The following is a 25,352-nucleotide window of genomic DNA, read 5'->3' as shown; positions in this document are numbered from 1 at the left end:
GGGGGGAGGTCAGGGCAGAGGGCTGGGGTGTGTGTGGAGGTGCAGGGCAGAAGGCTGGGTGTTGGGGGGAGGTCAGGGCAGAGGGCTGGGGTGTGTGGAGGTGCAGGGCAGAAGGCTGGGTATGTGTGGGGAGGATCAGGGCAGAGGGCTGGGGGAGGTGTGGGAGTGCAGGGCAGAAGGCTGTGGTGCTCGACTCGTGGGGGTGCTCCCTGCCCTGAGCGGCTCATGGCAGGGGGCTGGGAGGGATATGCCCTGTTCCACCCAGCCTGTTCCACCCAGGGATATGCCCTGTTCCCAAGGCCTGTCCCTACCTCTCTGCCTGCTCTATGGAGCAGGGAGCACACTCGGCTCTGCTCCGCTCCCCCTCCCCCTCGCAAGGGCCATCGCCGAGAGGGAGGGGGAGGAGGAGGGGCCGGAATGCACCATGCTGGGGGAAGAAGCGGGGGAGGGGGGAAGCTTGGCTGCTGCAGGACCAAGCTTCTGCCTCCTGCCCCTGCAGGGGAGAGCGGTGGGCGGGGGAGCCGTGGAGGGGCAGGACACCCCCCACCGCTCTCCCTTGCGGGGGCAGGAGGCAGAAGTTTGGTCCTGCGGCAGCCAAGCTTCCCTCCTTCCCCCGCTTCTTCCCCCAGTGTAGCACTTTTCGGCCCCTCCTCCTCCTCCTCTCACCGGGCAGGCAGCGTGCCACTCAAAATCGGCTCGCGTGCCGTAGGTTGCCGACCCCTGCTCTAGACCATATCTAGAAGACAGGGGCTGGCATAATTGACGCAATTAAGGAGCAGGGTAATGACAGTATAAGAGATGAGTGAATCAGTAGGGAAGGGACAAAGTTGTGAATGGCCTTGAAGATGACAACAGGTAGCTTGGACTCATATTTGTTATATGGGGTTCCATATGTTTGTCCCAGGTTGGAGAGTAGCAGGTAACTGAGCTGCTTACAGTTTCTGTCATCCAGATTTGACAGCTCCTAAAGAAACAAGGTTTTAAAGTGAACTTTTCTCTTCCTCCAGGACCTCACATCTAGACAGAGTATAAGAATATTTTAGGGATGAAGCTGACTACTGCTGACCCATTATGGACTAATCTCATCTAATCACCAGTGGCCTTTCTCATGTGGAATAGGACCTTACTTCACAAAGAGTTCCATCAGACTCAGTGGGACTACTTGTGGAGCAGGGTGTGACCCAGTATGAGCGAGGGCATCGGAACATGACCATGTAGTGTATTGGTAGCAAACCGATTCAGTGTAAACAGCTGTAGAACTGAGCATTTCAGGATCTACTGTACAAGGCCAATAAATACATAATATGCAAGGATAGTGAATGGATGTGGGCAAAAAACAACTTTTTTTTATGTCGAGAGAATCCAATCTGGCCTTTGCTTTATCACGTATTTGGAGAAAATTAATTTCTGTTTTAATCTTGCCTCATTTAGTGTAATATCAAACATTCTAGAAACTCAGTCACTCTTGCTCTCCATTACAATCAAAATAGTTACTTTGTTTTTCTGCTTTTATTTCACATAATCTTTCCTTTTTTAACTTTAAATCTTTTTTTTTTTCCCTTCTCCTTTGCCAATCTTGGTAGGAACTTATTTAGGTAAGTAACTTACAATTTTAACATGGTATTCACAACAGATTTTTATAAGAAACCATTAGTCTAGTCTACATACTGTTCTGCTAGTTGCACTTCTGTACTTACACTCCTGCAAGTTCACCCACTGCACTTTTAAGGTGATAGACATCTAACAATCTGCTCACAGCTCCAACTATGTAAAATACTGGCACTATTTTCTCAACAATTAAAGGAGTTATCGATATAATTTCCATTATTTATTTATACACATACCCTCTCTCCCTCTCCCCCTTTCACTATTTAAAGTTAAGCTTGAAACTCGTTTCGCAACTTGAAAATGAAGTCTGTTTCCTTATCAGAAAATACTTATTCGGTCATGTGCACACACTGGTTTGTTATGGTTCGCTCACGAATGCGGGACTGCTGATGTTTTTGTTGTTGTTGAGAAGAACAAGATCCCGGGAAAGGCATTTGTTTTTTGGGTTTGGTTCTGTTTTTGGAGGGGGGCAGGAAGAGGGAGAAAATGTGTGTAAAAATATTACATGGACTTTGAAAACAAATCTATGTATTTTAAAAGGTAGCTTAGATTTTAAACTAACTAGTCTTGACAGTATCAGGGGGTAGCCGTGTTAGTCTGTATCTACAAAAACAACAAGGAGTCTGGTGGCACCTTAAAGACTAACAGATTTATTTGGGCATAAGCTTTCATGGGTAAAAACCTCACTTCTTCGGATGCACCAGACTCCTTGTTGTTTTTGTAGTCTTGACAATGTACCTTTCAGTTTTCTATGTACATTGCAGTTTATCACAGCAACATTTCTGAATGACTTTTCACACTGCATGTATTGCATGATAGTTCTCTTTAGCAAAGAGAAATAAATATGAAGATTAACTGTTTGCTGTGCTGATTGACAAAGAGAGGACTTGGGCCTACGCGAAGTGGATGTGCATTTTTGGGGAGCAAACTTTAGTGGGTGCATTATGTGGTTGGCCATGCCAAAGTGTAGGGGAGGGAGTTAAAAGTTCTATGTTATAAATTAGGCCATCCTAAGGCATGCCCTAAATGGTTTGGTGTTGGACTGTGGTTTTCCTTGGGACTAAGTCAGTGCTTCAGAGGTTGCTTGTGGGGAGCTGCATGCTATCTGCTGGTGGAGGAGAGGGATTTAGGCAAAGATTTTGTGGTGCTGAGGTAAAGTTTATCTAAAATGAGGGTAAGAAAAGAGGAACAGAAGGGGGCTTAGAGATTTCTAGTTAGATGAAAAGGTGACTAGCAGAAGGAGAGGTACTCATTTTCTATTCTGCCTCTTCCTGACTTTTGGCTTCGTGATATGTTGGAAGGTTCTCCATTTGTTAGACACCCAGGTGTGAATGAATACTTCAGAGATTAGATTAGGGGATTTGGCTCTCCCACCTTTGGCAGTGACAGGAGTGCATTTTGTAGAGGTGCTGCGGAAGGAGTTTGCACTTCTGCAACTGGTAGGCAATTTGGGGGAGTTGTGATGCCACCACTGTGGCACGACGAGGGCTTGCTGGACTCCATACAAATAGGGATTGTGTCAAATAGAGCGTGCACTTATGTGCTCTTGCAGATTTCCTCAGGAAATCAGCCATGCTAGCAGGTTTCTCTGTAGTATGACAGAAGCTAGACATCTCACTCTGATGCTGTGCAGTCAGGTGGGTGTAGTGGTGAGTGCCAACTACTCCTTGGCCCCAGAAGCACTGCAGGAGATTCAGAGTTGAGTGTTCCCTGGAGTCATTAACTCCCTCAGGTCAGGTATCTATTAGATTCATTAAAAAAAGGAGGGATAGGGTTGGTGCAAAGAGGGCAATGTTTTAGTGTGGTGGCTCTTTTTTAATGAGATCTAATCTAGGCTTTAAACTTGCCTTTATTTCATTGGAGTAAATTAAATAGAAATAGAATTTAGCTGCAGTGAAATAGAAATTCATTGACTCCTCGATCGTCTTGGAAATATATCCCCTTGCAGCTCTGACACTCTAAGAAAGGCCAGTCATATGATCATTATAACCGATTGTGACTACTCCCTGTGAAGCAAGCTGTCCTGCAGAATATATCTTGTGCTAGAGATCAAAGGTTTTGATGCCTGTGCACTGTTCAAGAGCTGAGACATACTTTGAGGGCTTCATGCACTGTCTATAATATGGCGGCTTGTTCTATAGCCATTTCAGTAACATTCCAGGGTCATTTGTGGCTAAGGAACTCTAGGTTACCTGCAGATGTGTAGTCAAGTTCTTGAATTAATTTGACCTCTTGAAGTTCCTGTGGTGGTCATATTTATCTCACTCTGAGGCTTTAGAAAAATTTAAAGACAGCAGACCACTCTCCAGGGCGATGAGTTTTTTCTTATTGTTCTGTGGAAATAAATCCTAATCTTTGAGATTTCTGAAAGCATCTTAGTTTCTGTAGCCATCTGCCTTGTAGCTTTCATCTCTAAAAAGAGGGAAAATCTGGTTAGTCAGGGGAAAACTTATGGTCATCAACAGCCTTCCTCCTCAGTTTTGGATTGTCACTGAATATCCCTTAGAAGCACGCAGCTTGACGGTATGCCAGAGGAACTTGAAATAAATCCCTGTATTTTCCTAGGTTTCTCTGCTTTTGGTAGCAGTCAATGCCATGTTTTCAGGCATGGAAGTCTATACCTTCAGACAGTTGGATTTTAGAAAAGGGTTATCCCACACCCCCTTCCCTGTCCCTTTTCTGGGATCCCTGTAATGAGACACTGTTAAGAGAAAAAGTCTCCTTTTAAATATAGAGGGCTGTAGAAGGGCTGCCAGAGCCCTCTGCATTTTTGTCCCTAATATATACTTAGGTCTAAGACTTTTGTGTGTGTGTCTCCCCCTCACTGCCTCATTGTGTGTGTTTAGGGGAGAAGGGTGTCTGTTCCATTCTCAACCCCTGAAAAGTTGAACAGCAGCTCTGAAATTATATTTGGAATATGTTATAGCTGTGGTACTGTATCTCTGCTACTGTGAAGCAATAACTATTGATAAAATGGTGTATTTTAAATGGCCAGCCATTATTTCCGATGTAATTTTCTGTCATAAGACAATTAGTTTTTTTAAATGGCTATTGCTGTATTTTTTTCTTGTCTTCTACATTCCAGGTATATAAATTTGTTGAAAGGGAACAATCTCAAATAGTTAAGTATTGGTGTATTGCCTACAGATATCTTAACATCAAACATAGTGTAATAGCAAGGCTATAAAAATTGCTTTGAAAAATGTATCTATTTTATGTTGCTGATTACTGGATCAGCGAAATAATCAATTATATAATGTGGCTCACTTTTTCCTGGAAGGAGCAGCTTATTTTTGAGGCTGAGTCCATATGCTGGGTGATTAACAGGTTTTGGGGTGGTTGTTGGTTTTTTTTGCTGTTGTCTATGGACCTGAAGCACAAACTCTTGGAACCAGTAGCGTTCACCTCTGAGTCTTGCTTTTGTCACTCTCAACATGTGACATCTGTGTCTTCTCACCATGGAGGATCTGAGTTACTACTGATCTTGGAACTTGGGAGTAGCCTTGCTACTGACTACTACCTGTACACCAACATCCTCCTTGCCCCAGTAGCTACCTCTCCTCTCTGAATGGAAATCCTTTGACACCAGCTGCCCCTATGGCCCTGTCTTCCTTGGCATCAAGCGTATTGAGCCCTGTGCCTTCCATCCACAGAGCTCAAAGTTTTTCACAAAGATCAGTTGGTTAAACCTCTCAATATTCCTGTGAGCAAGGACAGTATTATCCTCATTTTGTAGAAAGGGAAACCTAAGTACGAGATGATAAAGTGACTTACCCACAGTCACATAATGGATAAAATTGCAGAGCAGTGACTAGAACTCGGTCTCCTGACTTGCAGTCCCAACTTGCAACCTAATGACCGTGCTCCTCCCAACAGCTGTGTCAAGCTCTTTGTCTACATCAACTAGCCATTCCTGCTCCTGCCTTTTGAATGTGACTGCTGCTTAGGTGGAGACTTACATTCCCTTCACCAACCAAGCTCCTTCCTGATACTGGATGTATCATTGGTTGACATCTCCTTCATTAGAGAGACAAGGTGGAAGAGGTAATATTTTTTTATTAGACCAACTTCTGTTGGTGGAAGGTACACTCTTTCGAGCTAAACAGAGCTCTTCTTCAGGTCTGGGGTCACCTACCTTGTCTCTCTCTAATACCATGGGACCAACACAGCTGCAACAATACTGCAAACAATCATTAGGTGATCTCCAGCTCTGAAGGTGGATGTTTGAGCACTGAAGTGCCAGAAAATGAAGCCATGTGTGCATAGGTGCTGGAACTGGGACTGCTGGGAGTACTGCCACACCCCTTGGTTTGAAGTGGGTTCCATCATCTACAGGGTTTACAGTTTGGTTCAGTGGCTCTCAGCATCCCCCGATACAAATTGTTCCAGCACAGCACCCCTGCATGTGTGAATGTGTGCGTTTGTCTTCATATGTTGGTAGTTTTGGCCGAGTGGTGAAAACATTATCTTATATCTGCCCTTTTGCAGAAAGGTGCACTGTTACCATGAATGATGCAAACTACTGATTTTACGGCAATATTACAGTTAAGACCACCCAACCACTCAAAAATAGGAAAGTCCAACAGTTGTATTTTTTTCCTGAAACATTAACTTGGCCTTGTTTTATATCCTATATGTTTTACCGGTGTACTTACTAAGTATTTTAGGGTTTACAGTATACAAAGGAATCTTCAGATGTAGCCAGTTTTGAAGTAGGCATCTATCTGAGGATTACGGTTAGAATCTTTTAAAACAGGAGGGGTGGGTGTGGGTGTGTGTGAGAGAGAGAGAAAATTGTTGCTGAATTCTCAAATAGCAGCAGGGACTTTGCTCAAACATATATTTTTAAATAAAAGTTCATCTTTGGTCAAAGACCAAACAAGGAAAATTTCAGGCTAAAAGGATAATGTTTAGAAAAGTTGTGTGTGTGAAAGCAAGGTTATAATGGAAATCCATTTTGCAGTCAGTAGCTGCCTATTATAATACATATTCTCTTTATGTCTAGAACAATTCCTTTCTGGGCCAAAAAGGGGCCCAATGATGCTCATGTGCACTGCAGTTGATGAAATGTGATTAAAGTTTTGGGAATGTGCATGCTGGTACAAATTAACTGATGTAGGTAATATTAAAAAAATCATTTGAACTGACCATAAAATAGTAAAAAGGTGGTGATGGAAAAAATGTATTGGATTACCTAGGCCATTCCCTGCCATACCTTTGCTGCAGCTCTATACCAGGACTTCATTCTCTTACATACTGATACTTGTATGTGTCCAGTAATATTCCTGTTTGTTTAGAGCCCTGGTTCAGTTTACAGACTTGCTCTGCACTTAAAACATGGACCTTTCGCAATGCAATGGAATATCTAATACTGTTACTAGACTACCATTTACTACATCAGATCATTGTGCCTGTAATATTTGTGTTACTGAAGTATCACCTTGTGTGATGGAGAGATTGCTGAGCTCTATGGCTGTCGGAGCTAAGATTTTGGAAGTCTTTACTTGTGACAGGGTTTTATGGACTGAGCAATTCAGTAGATGCGATCTGATTGTACATCCAGGAGATAAAATAGCTCCTTGGATTTTCCCAGATGATAGTAAAGATTTTACTCTTTGCTCCTTTGATAGTGCAATACTGTCCTTTTCCTTAAGTCCATCATAAAATCTGAAAACTGGAGCTGTTCCCAAGCTATTGAGAAGTAGTTTCCAGATCTGAAAGAGGGGATTTGATTTTGGTGATGGTTTCCCATGTATTGTCCAGTAAGGCATGAGTGACTGGAGAATAAAGTGGGTAGCATATTTAAGCTTTTTGGCCTTGGTTTTTTAGATCGCGTTGTTAGGGATGCTATCTTCTCAGTTATCCCTCAAGGAGGGGAGAGATTAGGGTGATGGAAAACTGCCACATCAGAAAATCAACCCAAATGCAAACATAGCTGTGTTTGTTTGATTTTGTATTTTTTCTGTCTTGGAAAATCACTGCTGTCTTACGAGCTCTATTCTCTTTCCTGTTTGTTAGGTCTGCCTAACCACGGACAAAACAGACAAATGGTAAGAGAATGTTCATTTAAACCAAAAAGGGGTGGGAGGAGGAGGAGAGAAGGAAAAAAAACCCCAAACCGTAACTCTCTAGATAGGTTTTAAAAGGGCAATCTTGGTTTTTTTGCTTTTGCTGTTCACAGCTATTCATACTTTATCACTTTTTTTTTCCAATTAGCCAGGATGGTTTTGTGTATAAAAAACAGATCTGGGTGTTTAAATGAAAAAAGACACAGTGCAATGTGTATCAGTGAAATTCTGTTTTGAATGGAACATTTTGTGTGTCCACTCATACAGAAGTCAAGAGAGTGGCTGTTTACAGCAAAGCCCTGATGAAATGTGTTTTAGGTGGAGTGTGTTTCATTGAAGGAGGAAGGGATGACATGACGGAAGGGTTTTTGTTTGGCAAATGGTTTCTTATTTTTTAGACAGTTGGCGTGAAAGTTGTCTGCTGAGAATGTGTGTGTTTTTAAAAGTAAAAAATCATCTTAGCCTTTTATCCATTATGCTGAGAGCTTTATCAGGTGACAGAAGCAAATAGCCAGTCTAATTGATGGGTGTCTGGCAAAGTGCTTTTCATGGAGTGCTCCTGGGGTGCAATTTGCCCCCTTTCAGAGGGCCAGCACAAGGGTGAAGCGCCACTTTAAGCCATCAAAATGGGATTTAATAGCACATGGTCCTTGTTCTAGGCCTCTTCAGTGGGAAGAATTTTGCACCCTGGAATTTTTGCCACAAAGCACCCTTTCATGGTATTGCTATAGTGGAATTTGCCCTGTTTGGTAAATTGCCACAATGTACTGGTGTGAATGGAGGCACTCAGAAATTAGTAAATCTGCAGCAGGTCTGAATGACAGCTATTGAATAATGATTTAGTATTATCAAATCTAATGCTTCTGTCTTGGGTAGAGTATATCTTATGGCCAGGATTTAATTTTGTCATGCTATTTTAGTTGTAATAACGAAGCAGATCACTTTGTTTGTCACATTAGCATTTGATAAGAAGTGGTGAATTGTATTTTTAATTGAATTCAGTTTCACCTCTTACTGCAGAGGAGACTGGCTACTTGTTTGTGTCTGCTGTGTAAACAAACTCACAGTGTAGTGGGAGAAATATAAGAAATGGGCAAACCCCAATCACCTGCAGGGATAAAAACGCTGAAATGTCTCGCTGCTCTGCTTGCTTGATAAAATGTTCTACTGAAAATGAAAGGTCCATGTTTCAGGATGTAACAGTTGAAGTGATTGCTCTGTTTGGGGAGAGAAAAGCTAGACTCCAAGCACAGTTCCTACTCTCGCCCAAGCATTTCTGAGAACTTTCACTGCCGTCGTTTTCCTGACACTTAACACAATGGAGAAAATGGTCTTCATGCAGCAATGAAAAGGACTCTCCTTCAGAAATCTGGCAACACCATATTTCAAACATTGTTCCCCACCCCACAAAAGTAAAAGCTGAATTTCTTAATGTATTTTGATGGCTTGTTTTGGTGCTGAAATTGTCTGAAATACAAAGGAGGCAGAAAAATTTTGAGAAAATAAATTGTCTATGCCATTTATATAATATAAGTGTAGCACCTGCTTCCAGTTTTCAAGGAGTTAAGAAAAAAAGATTTAGCTCTTTTATAGACTTGTATTGGCTGAGAGAGAAAAATAGGAAAATGCATCCGACTCTACAGCAGCCAAAGGCATTTATACTAGGGCTGCTAGGATATATTGTCAAACCTTTTTTTTGAGAAAAATTGGGTTTTTGACTAAATGAAATTTTCACAGAGTATCTGGTTTCTGCAGAAAATTTTAATTGTCAAGAAAAACCCTTAGATTCCCTCCCCTTGCCCAATATTTCAACTTGGGTATGCTGGCAGAGTACCTCTTGGGAGTTGTAATTTAGGTGCTTCATGTTCGCATTCTCCTGTACAGGGTGGGCTTCCCAGTCAGACTACATCTCCTATGGTGCACCATGGCCGGGGACTCCCATGATACACCATCTCCCCTCTCCAAGAGGGATGATCATCATGCCTTATGGGAGATGTTGTCCTCCGTGAGGCACTGGAGCTGAATTTCCTAATCAGAATTTTTGGTTTTTGGCTACAATTTTTCAGGATTCCAATTCTTCCCCCCCCCCCCAATCAAAATTTTCTATGGACAACTTAGTTTTCACAAACTTATTTTCACTTTCATCAAAATTTTCTTTACCCCTATAGAAAACTTTCTGAACAGTTCTAATTTGCACACCTCAAATTTTCAGTGCCTGATTCTGCAACTTCAGTCTGTTATGAGCATTGTTAATTTCTGTGGGATTTTTCTAAATATTATTTACCATGAGTACAGGTGGCTGAACTGGGCCCCAAGTGATGCAGGACAACCATACTTGAGTAGTTTAATTCCTTGCATGCCCACACCTGCATCTTTATAAAGGTAGAACTATAAATTTCAATGGAGTGGCAGGGGCTAACTTCATAAAGCAAGTTCAGTATACATGGGGGCATCAGAACAAGACAAATATCACAGCGAGACCTTCTGATGTCCACCTTAAGGTCTGTGATTTTAGGTTTTCTAAAAGAATTTTTAACTATATATTGCCCTTCTTAAAAATGAACATCCTTAAAGCAAAAGGGATGTGGGTGAGTGTGCGAGCTCGGTATAACCTTAGAGTCAGATTTTTAAATTTTGCTAGGAGTAAATCCAGATTTCCTTCTGAAATTTAATGGAATTACTCTACATTTACAGTAGTGTGACTGAGAGCTGCATCTTGCACTCAGTCTTCCAAACTTGATGTGATCCTTTTGTGTACAAATGTAGGTTTACTGGCCATACGACTTGTTCCTTTTTTTTTTTTTTTTTTAAACTACAATCCTGTCCTATTGTAATTTTAAGAGGGCCTCAACTTCTAGTACTAGTGGCCAGTTGCTTTTTCATGAAATTTACATTCACTCATCGGCAGGAGGGGGAGAACTTGCAATGAACTTTAATATCTGATTTGGCAGCTTTAAATCCTTCTCTCTTGTTTGATTGTTTGTCACATGCCACCATGGATTAGCTGCAGTCCATAATTTTACTTCTTTATATATTGTTAGGGACCAAGCCGAAACTTGCTGCTCAATGGGAAATCATACCCAACAAAAGTCCGATTAATTCGTGGTGGCTCCATGCCTCCAGTGAAAAGGAGGAGGATGAATTGGATTGATGCTCCGGATGATGTGTTTTATATGGCCACTGAGGAAACCAGGTAGGGAATATATGCCAATCAATTGATTCTCACTGGGGAGGCTGCCTGTGTGTAACTCCTTTTGGTTTCTACTTTGCATTTATCACCCCTAGCACTGTTCATGCACACTAATGACATTTGTATGACTGCTCAGAAAGTCTCTTCACCAAACCTGGTGTTGCATATTTAAAACTCAAACAGCTGCCTAAGATGTTTCAATAGAGTGGGTCTCTGGCTGACTGTGTGCCACCGCAGCACTCAACGGAAAATGGATTCATAGGGACATAAGACTGGAAGAGACCTCCTGGGTCATCAAGTCAGTCCCTTGCTGTCACAGGCAACTCATTATATAATCCCGGTCATAAATTTATCAAGCTGCATCTCAAAACTAGTTAGGCTGTTTGCTCCTCCTCCTATTGGGAAGCTTTTCCAGAAGCTCACTCCTCTGATGGTTAGAAACCACCTTCTCCCTGGAACTGAACGCTGCTCTTATGAATGCTGTTGATTTGATTTGGAGCAGGTGTGGATTTCTCTCTGACTTTGAGGCCCAATGCAGTGAAGAGCGTTGTGGTTACTTGGATCGACTTGGTCACCTGCTGAGGTGATCTTCCCTGAATCAGCCAGTAGTTGAGGCAAGGGTTCACCTGGGTTCTCTGCCTTCTTTAAGGAACTGCCATGATTGCCAAGGTTTTGGTGAATATCTTTGGTGCTGTGGAAAGAGCAAAGGGTGTAGAAGCCTGTACTGGGAGTGACATGTTCTTCTTCGAGTGATTGCTCATGTGTATTCCACAATAGGTGTGCGTGCTCGCCACGTGCACCGGTGCCGGAAGTTTTTTCCCTAGCAGTACCCGTAGGGGGGAGTGACCCCTGGAGTGGCGCCTGCCTGGCGCGGTATAAGGGGAGCTGCACTCTCCCCCCACCTTCAGTTCCTTTTTGCCGCCAGTGAAGGTGCGTCGGAACTGCTCAGCTCCAGCTTTGCTGTAGCTTGTCCCCAGAACTGTTCGTTCGTTTAATTTTAGTACCTGTTGTTAGTTAGCTGTTTAGTTAGTTTAGTTAGTCAATGAGCCTGGGACAGGGCATGCACCGTGCCCCGGGGTTTAAGTCGTGCAACTCTTGCAGGCGTTCTGTGCCAAGGAGCGACCCACACGCAGACTGTTTGCGCTGCTTGGGAGAAACCCATATCAGCAAAAGGTGCAAGATTTGCAAGTCGTTTAAGCCTCGGACCAAAAGAAAAAGGGACATTAGGCTCCGGGCCATCCTGATGGAGTCGGCGCTGACCCCGACCCCGGCACGCCACTCCAAACCGGTGTCTGCGGCGTCGGTACGCGGCGACCCTCCAGTATCGTCGACCAGTCGGCACTGCTCCCCATCCACGGGGCACGCCAAGAGGGCCAAGAAGACTCCCTCTTTGCAGCGGCACCGAGGGAAATCTGCGACAGAGGCTAGGCCCATGTTGGGCAGTCTTCGATCCCCACCGGACGCCTGGCCTCCCACTCAAGCTGAGTGGAGTAGCCCGGCCCCTTCGGAACAGGCCTCTCCAGATGTCCGGATGTCTTCCACACCTGAAGCCCTCCAGGCAGCCCGGGATGTCATGTCCATGCCTGGAGCGCCGCTGATGTTGGCCCCGTGCTCCAGAGGCAAGCCGCCGCTGGGATCCCCGCAGCCGCCTCTGGCCCGGTACCGGTCTCGGTCGAGGGAACGTTCACAACGCCGATCACCGCCCAGCGACCGCGCAGGGCAGCGTCCAGGTGGATCACCCTCGACGCCAACCAGACTGTCTGGCTGGGTTCCGTTGATCCAGGACTCGCGGGACCACTCGTCCTCAAGGAGCGAATATCAACGGGACCGCGGCGGGCGTCGCTGTTGGTCCTCGTCTCAGAGAGGGTACCGCAGTCGGTCATGACACGATCGTTGACGCAGTTCCCGCTCGGCCTCCCGCTCCAAGTCTCCGCCAAGACATCGCAGCCCCGGATGTCGATTGCGGGCGTCTCGCCATCACGGGTCTGCCCGTTGAAGCCATTCGCGGAGCAGCGATTACTGGCGGTAGTAGTCCTCCACGTCGAAATCGCGGTCCCGTGGCCGTCATAGATCCCGGCACTGCCGCTCCTCCCGGTCCAAGGACAGCAGCAGATCTTACGCCAGCCCTGTCTCCATCTATAGCCGTCCCTCGATGGGTCAGGCTGGCCAACCCGGACAGTCGGTCCCACTGGTGCCACAACAGGTGCAGTGGCACCGAGCGTCATGGCTGGCCGAATGGTACCAGTGGGCACCGTCGGCCTCCCTCTCTAGACCCCTGAGGAAGGAGTCGGTGGGACGTACGTCCTTGGCACCGTACCCAGAGTCCGACCAGGTGGTGAACCCTCTGCTGCCGGCCGACACCCAGAGCACAGCACCAGCCTTTTTGCCCTTCCCAGAGGAGGCGATTGCGGCCCCACCCCACCCCATATCCCGCAGGAGGACTCTAGGGCCCACCAAGAACTCTTAAAGAGGGTGGCAGCGAGCCTACACCTCCAGGCAGAGGAGATGGAGGAGCCCTCAGACTCTCTTTTTAACGTGTTATCCCCATTGGCACCGGGTAGGGTGGCTAAGATTTCAAATGCCCTGTGGCAAACACCAGCCTCGTTGGCCCCCATCTCTAAAAAGGTGGAACGTAAGTATTTTGTACCCACTAAAGGGCACGAGTACTTGTATACCCACCCGGCACCCAACTCCTTGGTGGTCGAGTCGGTCAACCATAGCGAACAGCAGGGTCAGTCAGCCCCGACCCCAAAGAACAAAACTCTCGGAGCCTGGACTCTTTCGGAAGGAAAATGTATTAATCTTCGAGCTTCCAGTTACGAGTGGCGAACCATCAGGCTCTCCTGGGCCGGTACGAATTCAATCTGTGGGGGTCCCTGCCTAAGTTTGAGGACTCCCTCCAGGAGCGTGATAGGAAGGGGTTTAAGGCGCTAGTGGAGGAAGGACAGGGGCTGCTAGGGCGTCCCTGCAGGCAGCTTCGGATGTCGCGGACACGGCCGCACGATCGATGGCCTCCGCAGTGTCCAGACAGGCGTCGTGGCTCCTACTCTCTGGGCTGTCCAGCAAGGCGCAGTCTTCCATGCAGGATCTCCTGTTTGATGGGAAAGCTCTGTTTGCGGAGGAAACAGATACAAGGCTGCATGGCATGAAAGACTCCCGCACAACCCTCCAGACTCTGGGCCTCTATGTCCCAGCTCCGGCAAAACCTAAATTCAAGACTCCCACCCAAGCCGCCCTCCTGAAGTACGAGGCGGACTATAAGAGACGCCCTCAGAGGCAGTCTCAGCCTGCCCCCCAGACTGGGTCCTCCAAGGGCAAGCAGACGGGGAAAAGGCATTTTTGACGGGACGCTTGGGGGCACCCCACCAGTCCTCATCAGGGATCCACCCCCAATAAAGCTTCCCTTCTCTAACAAGTTGTGTGCTTTCCTCCTGGAATGGTCGCGGCTAACCTTGGACCGCTGGGTCCTCAACGCCATTTCCCGGGGTTACACCCTCCAGTTTACTTCCTCCCTGCCCAACTACCCCGTGCCCCCATTCTTCTTGGGTGACCCCTCACATGAAGCTCTGCTCGAGCAGGAGGTGGGGCAGCTCCTAGGACTAGGAGCGATAGAGGCGGTACCCGAGGAGTTAATGGGCAAGGGGTACTACTCCCGTTATTTCCTTATCCTGAAGGCCAAAGAGGGGCTCAGGCCCATCCTGGACCTCCGAGGTCTGAACCAGTACATGGTGAAGCTCAAGTTCCACATGGTCTCCCTGGCCTCCATCATCCCCTCCCTGGATCCCGGGGACTGGTACGCTGCCCTCGATCTACCGGATGCGTACTTCCACATCCACATATTTGAGGGGCACAGACGCTTCCTCCGTTTCGTGGTGGGACAGAATCATTACCAATTCACGGTCCTTCCGTTTGGTCTGTCCACTGCCCCCTGGGTGTTTACAAAATGCATGTCAGTGGTAGCGGCCTGCCTCAGACGGCGGGGGGTCCAGATATTCCCCTATCTGGACAATTGGCTTGTCAAGGGCACCTCCCGGTCGCGGGTGAGGGATCACGTGGTGCTCCTCCTGTCCACGTGCACCGCCTTGGGCCTGTTGGTAAACAACACCAAGTCTGCATTAGTCCCGGTCCAATGCATAGAGTTTATTGGGGTGCTCCTGGACGCAGAATCGGCCAGGGCCTCTCTACCGCCAGATAGGTTTGAGACCCTGAAAGGTCTCATAGACTCAGTCACAAGGGTCCCGGTGACAACAGCCAGGGTTTGCTTACAACTCTTGGGTCACATGTCGGCGTGCATGTACGTGGTCCGTCACGCCAGACTCAGGATGAGGCCCCTCCAGCTCTGGTTGGCCTCGAAGTTCTCCCAGGCCATGGACAGGATAGACAAGGTCCTCACCGGGCCGGACTCTGTGATCGCCTCCCTACGGTGGTGGTCCGCCCCAAACAACGTGCTCCAAGGGTTCCCGTTCAGGGACAGGGCCCCGTTGTTGGAGCTGGTGTCCGATGTGTCGGACCTGGGTTGGGGGGCCCACATGGGGAACTTTCAGACCCAAGGTCTGTGGTTGGCTCAACACCTGACCCTACATATAAACGTCAAGTTGCTCAGAGCGGTGCGGCCGGCATGTACGGCCTTCCGCTCACACCTGGAGGGCAAGGTAGTCAGGGTCCTCGCAGACAACACGGCCTCGATGTTCTATATCAACAGGCAAGGCGAGGCCCGATCCTCTGCTCTCTACCACAAAGCCCTCAGGCTGTGGGACTTCTGTATAGCCCACACATCCACCTGAAGGCCTTCCACCTACTGGGCTCCCGGAACGAGAGCGCGGATTGCTTGAGCAGGGACTTTTCCTCGCAACACGAGTGGTCCCTCCACCCAGAAGTGGCCCACCGGCTCTTCCAAAGGTGGGGAACTCCCCAGGTGGACCTATTCGCTATTTGGCAGAACCGGCGATGTCCCCGGTTCTGCTCCGGGGGAGTCTGGGGAGGGGCGCTATCTCTGATGCTTTTCTCCTGTCCTGGTCAGGTCGGCTTCTCTACGCCTTTTCCCCGTTCCCCCTAATCAGCAGGGTCCTGGAAAAGATAAAGTTGGACAAGGCCCAGGTCCTCCTGATTGCCCCGGCATGGCCCAGGCAGTATTGGTACGGGACCCTCATGGGCCTGGCAGTAGCTCCGCCGTGGCCGTTGCCCCTCTGCTTGGACCTGCTCTCTCAGGATCAGGGCCGCCTCCTCCATCCCAACCTAGCGGCTCTTCACCTCACAGCGTGGCTGCTCAGTGGTTAGGTGGAGAGGAAAGGACATGCTCAGAGCAGGTTAAGCGCGTCCTCCTCGAAAGTAGACGGCCCTCCACTCGCTTCGCTTATTTGGCAAAGTGGTCCCAGTTTTCTAGGTGGGCGGCAGACGTGGGTGTCTCCCCGGTGACCGCGCTGATCTAGCTTATCCTTGATTACCTCCTCCACCTGAGGGCCACCTGGCGCCCTCATCAGGTAAGGTGCACCTGGCAGCCATATCGGCCTTCCATCCGCCGGTGCGAGGGCACATGGTATTTTCCCATGCTAGGACTGGCCGGTTCCTTAAGGGTTTGGACCATCTTTTTCCGTATTCTAGATACCCGGTCCCACAGTGGGACCTAAACCTGGTGTTGGCTCGTCTCAACTGGCCACGTGCTCCTGGCCTCACCTCTCGTGGAAGGTGGCCTTCCTGGTTGCAATCACGTCGGCCAGGCGACTCTTGGAGCTCAGGGCCCTGACCGCCGAGCCACCATACACGGTCTTTCATAAGGACAAGGTCCAGCTCCGCCCATACCCCGTGTTCCTCCCGAAGGTGGTCTCTGCCTACCACATGGGTCAGGACACTTTTCTATCGGTCCTTTGCCTCAAGCCTCACGCATCCAGTGAGGAGTGCCGTCTCCACACGCTCGATGTGTGGCCAGGAGCAGTTCTGTTTTTTGCCACCCCAAGCACGGCAGTCAGGCGGCCTTCGGCGGCACGCCTGCATGTGGTCCGCTGGTCACGCGAATTCTGCGGCGTTTCTGCGGGTGATCTGCCGGTCCCGTGCCTTCGGCGTACCCGCCACCGAATTACCGCTGAAGCTGGAGGACCATTGGACCTCCCGCAGGCATGCCGCTGAAGGCTGCCTGACTGCCGCCCTCACGGCGACCGGCACGCCACCCCCTGCAGCTTGCCACCCCAGGCACGCACTTGCTGCACTGATGCCTGGAGCCGCCCCTGTGTGCGGTGGGCTCTGGCTTTCTACCTCGAGCAGACTAAGCCTTTCAGAAAGTCCTGGCAACTGTTCATCGCCTCGGCTGAGCGTGCGAGGGGCCAGCCGATTTCCACTCAGCGGCTTTCCAACCTGATCATTTCATTCATCCGTTCCTGTTATGAACTGGCGGGTGTTTCCCTGCCACCCATTGTGAGGGCACACTCGATTCGGGTGCAGGCCTCGTCGGCTGCCTTCGTGGCTCATGTCCCCATCCAGGACATTTATAGGGCTGCCAGGTGGTCTTCGGTTCACACGTTCACCTCGCACTATGCGATCGTCCCCCAGACTAGGGATGACGCTAGGTTTGGCAGGGCTGTCCTCCATCCTGGGAACTTGTGAGCTCCTACCCACCTCCAACAGATATAGCTTGGAATCACCTATTGTGGAATAGACATGAGCAATCACTCGAAGAAGAAAAGACAGTTACCTTTTCCGTAACTGGTGTTCTTGGACATCTGTTGCTCATGTCCATTCCACATCCTGCCCTCCTTCCCCTCTGTTGGAGTTGTCTGGCAAGAAGGAACTGAGGGTGGGGGGAGCGTGCAGTGCCCCTTATACCGTGCCAGGCAGGTGCCACTCCAGGGGCTGTGGGCGGCACGCCCCCCTATGGGTACTCTAGGGGGAAAAACTTCTGGCACTGGTGCATGTGGCGAGCACGCACACCTATTGTGGAATACACATGAGCAACACATCTTGAAGAACACCAGTTACGGAAAAGGTAACTGTCTTTTCCTACCAGAATCATAGAATCATAGAATATCAGGGTTGGAAGGGACCTCAGGAGGTCATCTAATCCAACCCCCTGCTCAAAGCAGGACCAATTCCCAACTAAATCATCCCAGCCAGGGCTTTGTCAAGCCTGACCTTAAAAACCTCTAAGGAAGGAGATTCCACCACCTCCCTAGGTAACCCATTCCGGTGCTTCACCACCCTCCTAGTGAAAAAGTTTTTCCTAATATCCAACCTAAACCTCCCCCACTGCAACTTGAGACCATTACTCCTTGTTCTGTCATCTGGTACCACTGAGAACAGTCTAGATTCATCCTCTTTGGAACCCCCTTTCAGCTAGTTGAAAGCAGCTATCAAATCCCCCCCCATTCTTCTCTTCTGCAGACTAAACAATCCCAGTTCCTTGAGCCTCTTCTCATAAGTCATGTGCTCCAGCCCCCTAATCATTTTTGTTGCCCTCTGCTGGACTCTTTCCAGTTTTTCCACATCCTCCTTGTAGTGTGGGTCCCAAAACTGGACACAGTACTCCAGATCAGGCCTCACCAATGTCGAATAGAGGGGAATGATCACGTCCCTCGATCTGCTGGCAATACCCCTACTTATACAGCCCAAAATGCCGTTAGCCTTCTTGGCAACAAGGGCACACTGTTGACTCATATCCAGCTTCTCGTCCACTGTAACCCCTAGGTCCTTTTCTGCAGAACTGCTGCCTAGCCATTCGGTCCCTAGTCTGTAACAGTGAATGGGATTCTTCTGTCCTAAGTGCAGGACTCTGCACTTGTCCTTGTTGAACCTCATCAGGTTTCTTTTGGCTCAATCCTCTAATTTGTCTAGATCCCTCTGTATCCTATCCCTACCCTCCAGCGTATCTACCACTCCTCCCAGTTTAGTGTCATCTGCAAACTTCCTGAGAGTGCAGTCCACGCCATCCTCCAGATCATTAATGAAGATATTGAACAAAACCGGCCCCAGGACCGACCCTTGGGGCACTCCGCTTGAAACCGGCTGCCAACTAGACATGGAGCCATTGATCACTACCCGTTGAGCCCGACGATCTAGCCAGCTTTCTATCCACCTTACAGTCCATTCATCCAGCCCATACTTCTTTAACTTGCCGGCAAGAATCTGAGGAGTTTCCTGTGGACTGGCTAAATGGATACTTGAAATAGGCATTTTGCAGGTAGAAAGCCACAAACCAGTCTTGAGGCTTTAGGGGAATTGTGGAGGCTAGAAGTCACCATCCTGAGTTTGAAACAATGGATGAACCGGAGATGTTGAAGATCCAAAATGGGGGACAGCCTCCTTTCTTCATTGGAATGAAAAAATAACGGGAATAAAATCCCCCTGAACTCTCTGGGCACCTCCTCTACTGCTCTCAGGTGTTGAAGGAAGTCCATTTCTTGCTTCAACAGTATCTTGTAAGGGTCCCTGAGAAGGAAGAGGGAAGGTAGGAGGAGAAAGGGTATGAAGGGACTGGAACTGAATAGAATACTGCTTCTTCACAAGCACCAGGACTCAGTGGTCCGAGGTGATTGCAGTTCAGGTTTCCTGAAAACATGAGGGGTTACCAAAGGAGGACAGGTAGAAAGGAAAATATCCTTGGGTGGTTCTGTCAGGCTCTCCACATTGGCGTCAAATCTGCTGCCTTGTGGAAGCACCTGATTGTGGGGGCAGCTGAGGCAGGGGATCATCTTCAGTGGAAGCTCTTTCTGTAATATTCATGCTGTTGTATTGCATGGGCAGAAGGGAGAAAAACAAAAATTGAAACTTCAGAAATACCAGGTTTTGAATACTAAATAAAAATTATTGATTTGGAATGAAAACTTTAATTCAAAATTATTCAAATTGAAATTTTTCATTAGAAATTTTTTTTAGGAAGAAAATGTGTGTGTGACCAACTTTATAAAAACATTTCTATACATAAAAATGTGGGAATCTCCCTTTTCCAATGGGAAAAAATTCTTGGCTTCATTGCAGTCAATGGCAAAACTTCTGTTGGAGTTGATCAGGTTTTCACCTCTTGTTTCTAGTTCTAGCAGAGCACAAGATACCAAATATCCAGGTAATGACATTTTTACACATAGGAAAGCTGTTACAAACACAAGATTAAATATTAGCCATTCTTGGGCTTGGGCCTGTGTAATTTTGGCAGAGAAATTCCACATTTGAGGGGAAAAGAGAATCTCTTTGGCATTTTTTTTTTTTTTTTTTAACTGGCAGCTGTTTGAACCTGTTCCGAAGTTTGAAATGTTAGAATAAGTCGGAGGTAGTTGGCTTTGTAGGCAGGTGAGGTGGCCAATGATGATTTATTTGTAACATGGCTCTGAAATTTATCAGTGGCTATTATTGCCGGGGGTGTGGGTGTATACACAAGTTTATAATGGAAAATGTTGGGTTTCTGTAACTATTGCAGACATTCCGTACATCTGCTACAATAGAGGCTTTGATCCTGCAAACACTTCCATATGCAAATAACCCACTGAAGTCAGAATAGAAAGCTTTGGGCTCTTTGGAGAAGAGAAGTTATAGAAATGGTAATGCTCTTTTTGATGGGTTAATAAAAGAACAAACTCAGAAGATTTAGCTGAAATAAACATCATCAGCCCAGCCTATTAATGTGTACGGCCTCCTGAGAGCACTTCGCAAAATAGGAAATAAATGCCAGGATTTTCTGTCTTTGTGACAAACTCCTTTTTATTTTCACTCTTTGTAGGAAAATTCGCAAGCTGCTTTCATCTTCTGAAGCGAAGCGAGCCGCCAGACGCCCTTACAAGCCCATTATCCTCCAGCCAGTCCAGGCAGTCCAGTTACGACAACCTATGAACGATGAACCCATCATAATTGAGGATTAAAACAAACTGAGCAGCCCTCACAATGCCAGTGGGTCTGCCTGAAAGAATCTCTCCTCTGATACATACTTGAGTTTTTATGGCTACAGTGTTGAACTAACTGCTGAAGATTGGAAACCTGTAAGGAACTGTTTTGCATCTTTTAAACCCCTAAAAGGAACTCAGCCCCATCTGAGCCCTGATGACCACAGACTGCGCTCTCTCTCTTGCGCATGCTCTTTCCTCTCCTCTCCTCTCCCTTTTTTATTTTTGGTAGCCTATTTTCCCCTCTTGCTTGTAGATTACTGCCTTTTTGTAGACATGTGGGAGGGAAGATCAGTTTAACTTATTAAGAGAACATGGAATAGTAATTTTAGCTTTGTTTCCTCTGACCTTTGAAGAGCTAGAATCCTATGTTTTGTGACTGAGCTCTTGTTGCTAACCATTTTTACGAGGCTGTGTTGTAAGATTTTTTTTTTCTTTTGTGGACGGTGCCATTTTTATTTCATTTTTGTTATTTCTTTTGTAGATAAAGTTCTGATCTGTAACTCAGATATTTGGAAATAGAGGATTTGAAAGCCAGCTTACAGGTTCAGCTAGTTTTCTTGGTCCTGTCCCTTGTGTTTTTTGGATAATTTGGCATGGCCAATTTTGCTTGTGCTCAGGCACAAGACAGAAACAACTCAGGCTGAAAAAGGAGTGAGCTAAGAACTGAAGAATCTTGCAGAACATTACATTAACACTGAAGAACTGAAGCCAGGTTACTGGAACTGGCTGTTTTATTCCAGTCAGTCCCAGGGAGATCTGGCCTGTGGCGTTTTTTACAGTAACCAGAATTTTGTGTCCTGCCTTCTGTCTGCTTCTGGAATCCTACGTGCTATTATAACAACAAGGACCAGCAGTAGTAGTAGTGCAACTAGTGTAATGAATTGCTTTGCTCCGGCTCCAAGAGTCAAGTCCACCAATGCCCAGGGACATTTTGCTTTGAATTCTAAACCTGTTTGTGCATCAGTGTTTTTGGACACACCTCTCCACGGGAAGCCTGGTTTCTGTTAAATTACATTACTGTACATCTCCCATCTTGAAGGGAATTTAAAGTTAAATTACAACTGGGTTTTAATTAGAACAGACTGTGTCTGAAATTGTGTTTTCCCCTTGACATCTTTGTGTTTGAGGTTTTTCTTTTTTTTTGCATCTACTGAACATACTATGTATTAGCAAGTATGTACTTTTTTTCATAGGTCTTCTCATGGCAGTGCATTTGCAAAATGCCCTGCTTTGTTTTGACAGGTTGTAAACTATCATTTGCAACTTGTATTGATCTGTACATGTACCTGCCTCAAGCAGACACAGCACGTAATAATCCCCAAGTCATTCCATATGTGTCAGCAGTGAGATGAGCCAAAGTTGTATTTGGGTTATCACAGTCCAGCCATGATTCTGTGCAACACTGCTACCCCTCTGGGTGAGGTCGAAAGGAATCTCCACAGAACAAAAACAGTTCAGTTAACTTTACTTAATAAACCTGGAACCTGAGCTTTTGTGAAACTGCTGTTTTTTTGTCTATGTTCTGAAACGTTAACTCAAACTTGACCTTTGCCAAGGCACCATCTGTCTGTAGAATGTGGAGCTGCACCTGCTTCCTAGAAATTGCTTTGATTGAAAAGTGCTTGGATAACTGTGCTGCTGTGAACTATAACTTCTTCACGTGTGTTTGGCCTGTCAGTCTGTTATTTTGGGCAAACCTAATTCATAGTTTGATCCCACCAATATACTCAGTATATGTCTAACTACGTTTTAAAACCTGCGGCAGCAACTCAGAATCCAGCTCTAAAGACTTAGGGTTGCGCTGCAGTGCTAAAAACAGATATGTAGACATTTGGGCTTGGGTTCTGAAACTCACCCTGCTCCCCGGCCTTCAGAGCCTGAGCCTGAACATCTACACAGCTGTTTTTAGTGCCGTAGCATTAACCCAGGCTTTGAGACTCGCTGCTGAGGGTTTTAAAATGCAGTATAGGCATAGTCTGAGATACTGCTAACCTTTTAGAGTCTGAAAGGTTAAATTATTTTTCTCTCCTGCACCATGGCTCTTTTAGGGATGAGAGTACAGGACTCTGAAAACTGCCCTGCATGCAAACAATAGATTTGACACTGAAGCTTTTGAATGAGCCTATTGTATGTGTGACCCATACCATCACACTAAGCAGGGGCGCAAGTGTGACATGGAAGGATAGAATCCCAGTGGGTTAACTTCTGAATATGTGGCCATTTAAATATTTCCCTTCCGCATTAACTCACTACCAAGACAAGCAAAGTTAGTTCAGCTGCAGTGCTTTAGAGTGGGGACAAACTGATTCCTGTAGCTTGTACTATTTGTGCTGCTGCCACACAGTTTATATTCTCCCTTTACTGCTGATCCCTAACTTGAAAAACCAGAGCAGACAGGCAGGGGCTGAAAGAAACGTCAGATTTGCAAGGCAGCCCTGTCCAGTAGCACTGTATGTCCTAGGCCATGGTGGAGTGTTGGTGTAGTAATGCGGATTTGTGCCTGCAGTACCACTTCCTGCACTAAGTTTTCCTTTGTTTTTCATGAACATATGGCACAACTCCACCCTTTGCATGTGAGATGTGATGAGAGAGACTGCCTCAGGCTGTTCGCTACAGGAAGGCCTCAAGTCCAGTGGCATGTGACTTTCCTCTAGGAAGAGGAGAACAGCCTGAAGGGACTCTGGAAGTTGCAAAATTTAGTCCTTGCAGGCCGCTTTGAAAATACTCCTTATTTTCATTTTGTCACCGCAGGACGGGATGCAGAGATAAAGTTTCTTGACACCTTAAATGGCTGCTTCTTGGAGCAGCTAGTCCTGGAACCCACAAGAGGAGAGGCAATTCTTGATTTAGTCCTAAGTGGAGCACAAGCTCTGGTCCAAGAGATGAATATAGCTGGGCCCCTTGGTAATAGTGACCATGATGTAATTAAATTTAAACATCCTTGTGGTGGGGAAAACACCACAGCAGGCCAATACTGTAGCATTTAGTTTCAGAAAGGGACACTACACAAAAATGAGGAAGTTAGTTAAACAGACATTAAAAGGTACAATGCCAAAAGTAAAATCCCTGCAAGCTGCATGGAAACTTTTTAAAGACACCATAATAGAGGCTCAACTTACATGTATAACTCCAATTAAAAAACATAGAGACCAAAAATAGTGCCACGGTAGCTTGGCTTAACAAAGTAAAAGGAGCAGTGAAAGGCAAAAAAGGCATCCTTTAAAAAGTGGAAGTTAAATCCTAGTGAGGAAAATAGAAAGGAGCATAAACTCTGGCAAATGAAGTGTAAAACTATCATTAGGAGGGCCAAAAAAGAATTTGAAGAACAGCTAGCCAAAGACTCAAAGTAATAGCAAAAAAAAATTTAGGAACATCGGAAGCAGGAAGCCTGCTAAACAACCAGTGGGGACGATTGAGATGCTAAAGGAGCACTCAAGGATGATAACTAAATGAAACTAAATTAATTCTTTTCATTGGCTTCACGCCTGAGGGAGATTTCCAAACCTGAGCCATTCCTTTTAGGTGACAAATCTGAGGAACTGTCCCAGATTGAGGTGTCATTAGAGGAGGTTTTGGAACAAATTGATGAGCTCAACAGTAATAAGTCACCAGGACCAGATGGTATTCACCCAAGAGTTCTGAAGGAGCTCCAATCTGAAATTGCAGAACTACTAACTGTAGTCTGTAACCTATCATTTAAATCAGCTTCTGTACCAAATGACTGGCGCATAGCTAATGTGACACCAATTTTTAAAAAGGGCTCCGGAGGTGATCCCAGCAGTTACAGGCCAGTAAGCCTGACTTGAGTACCGGGCAAACTGGTTGAAACTATAGTAAAGAACAAAATTGTCAGACACATAAATGACATAATTTGTTGGGAAAGAGTCAACATGGTTTTTGTAAAGGAAAATCATGCCTCACCAATCTACTAGAATTTTTTGAGGGTGTCAACAAGCATGTGGACAAGGGAATCCAGTGGCTATAGTGTTCTTAGATTTTCAGAAAGCCTCTGCCAAGGTTCCTCACTAAAGGCTTTTAAGCAAAGTAAGCTGTCATGGGATCAAGAGGGAAGGTCCTCTCATGGATTGGTAACTGGTTAAAAGACAGGAAACAAAGGGTAGGAATAAAGGGTCAGTTTTCAGAATGGAGAGTGGTAAATAGTGGTGTCCCCCAGGGGTCTGTACCAGGATCAGTCCTATTCAACATATTCATAAATGATCTGGAAAAAGGAGTAAATAGGGAGGTGGCAAAATTTGCAGATAATACAAAACTACTCAAAATAGTTAAGTCCCAAGCAGACTGCAAGGAGCTACTAAAGGATCTCTCAAAACTGTGTGACTGGGCAACAAAATGGCAGATGAAATTCCATGTTCATAAATGCAAAGTAATGCACAGTGAAAAATATAATCAAATGATGGGGTCTAAATTCGCTGTTACCACTCAAAGAGAGATTGGGGATATAATTCTCTGAAAACATCCACTCAATGTGCAGCGGCAGTCAAAAAAGCAAACAGAATGTTGGGAATCATTAAGAAAGGGATAGATAGTAAGACAGACAATATCATATTGCCGCTGTATAAATCCATAGTATACCCACATCTTGAATACTGTGTGCAGATGTGG

The 25,352-nt window shown here is 46.4% G+C and overlaps 1 protein-coding gene across 2 annotated transcripts in view; it reads left to right on the top strand.

Annotated features, from left to right (window-relative positions):
* The window catches only part of LOC112107419 (metastasis-associated protein MTA1), a 160,933-nt gene extending 140,002 nt beyond the window's left edge, over positions 1–20,931 (top strand). The window contains exons 18-21 of one of the 2 annotated variants that reach the window (XM_026656152.1): positions 1,584–1,595; positions 7,627–7,658; positions 10,718–10,869; positions 20,567–20,931. In XM_026656152.1, coding sequence (XP_026511937.1) covers positions 1,584–1,595; positions 7,627–7,658; positions 10,718–10,869; positions 20,567–20,705 — 335 coding nt within the window. In that variant the 3' untranslated portion in view covers positions 20,706–20,931. The remainder of the gene's footprint in view (positions 1–1,583; positions 1,596–7,626; positions 7,659–10,717; positions 10,870–20,566) is intronic. The other variant, XM_026656150.1, reaches the window with a different exon arrangement.
* Positions 20,932–25,352: the final 4,421 nt, after the last annotated feature.

This window comes from Terrapene carolina, unplaced genomic scaffold, assembly GCF_002925995.2.
Source record: "Terrapene carolina triunguis isolate 2854851 unplaced genomic scaffold, T_m_triunguis-2.0 Scaffold212, whole genome shotgun sequence".
NCBI classification, from domain to species: Eukaryota; Metazoa; Chordata; order Testudines; family Emydidae; genus Terrapene; species Terrapene triunguis.
The sequence above is the reverse complement of the archived record's forward strand: the minus strand, read 5'-3'. Positions and strand labels throughout refer to the sequence as shown.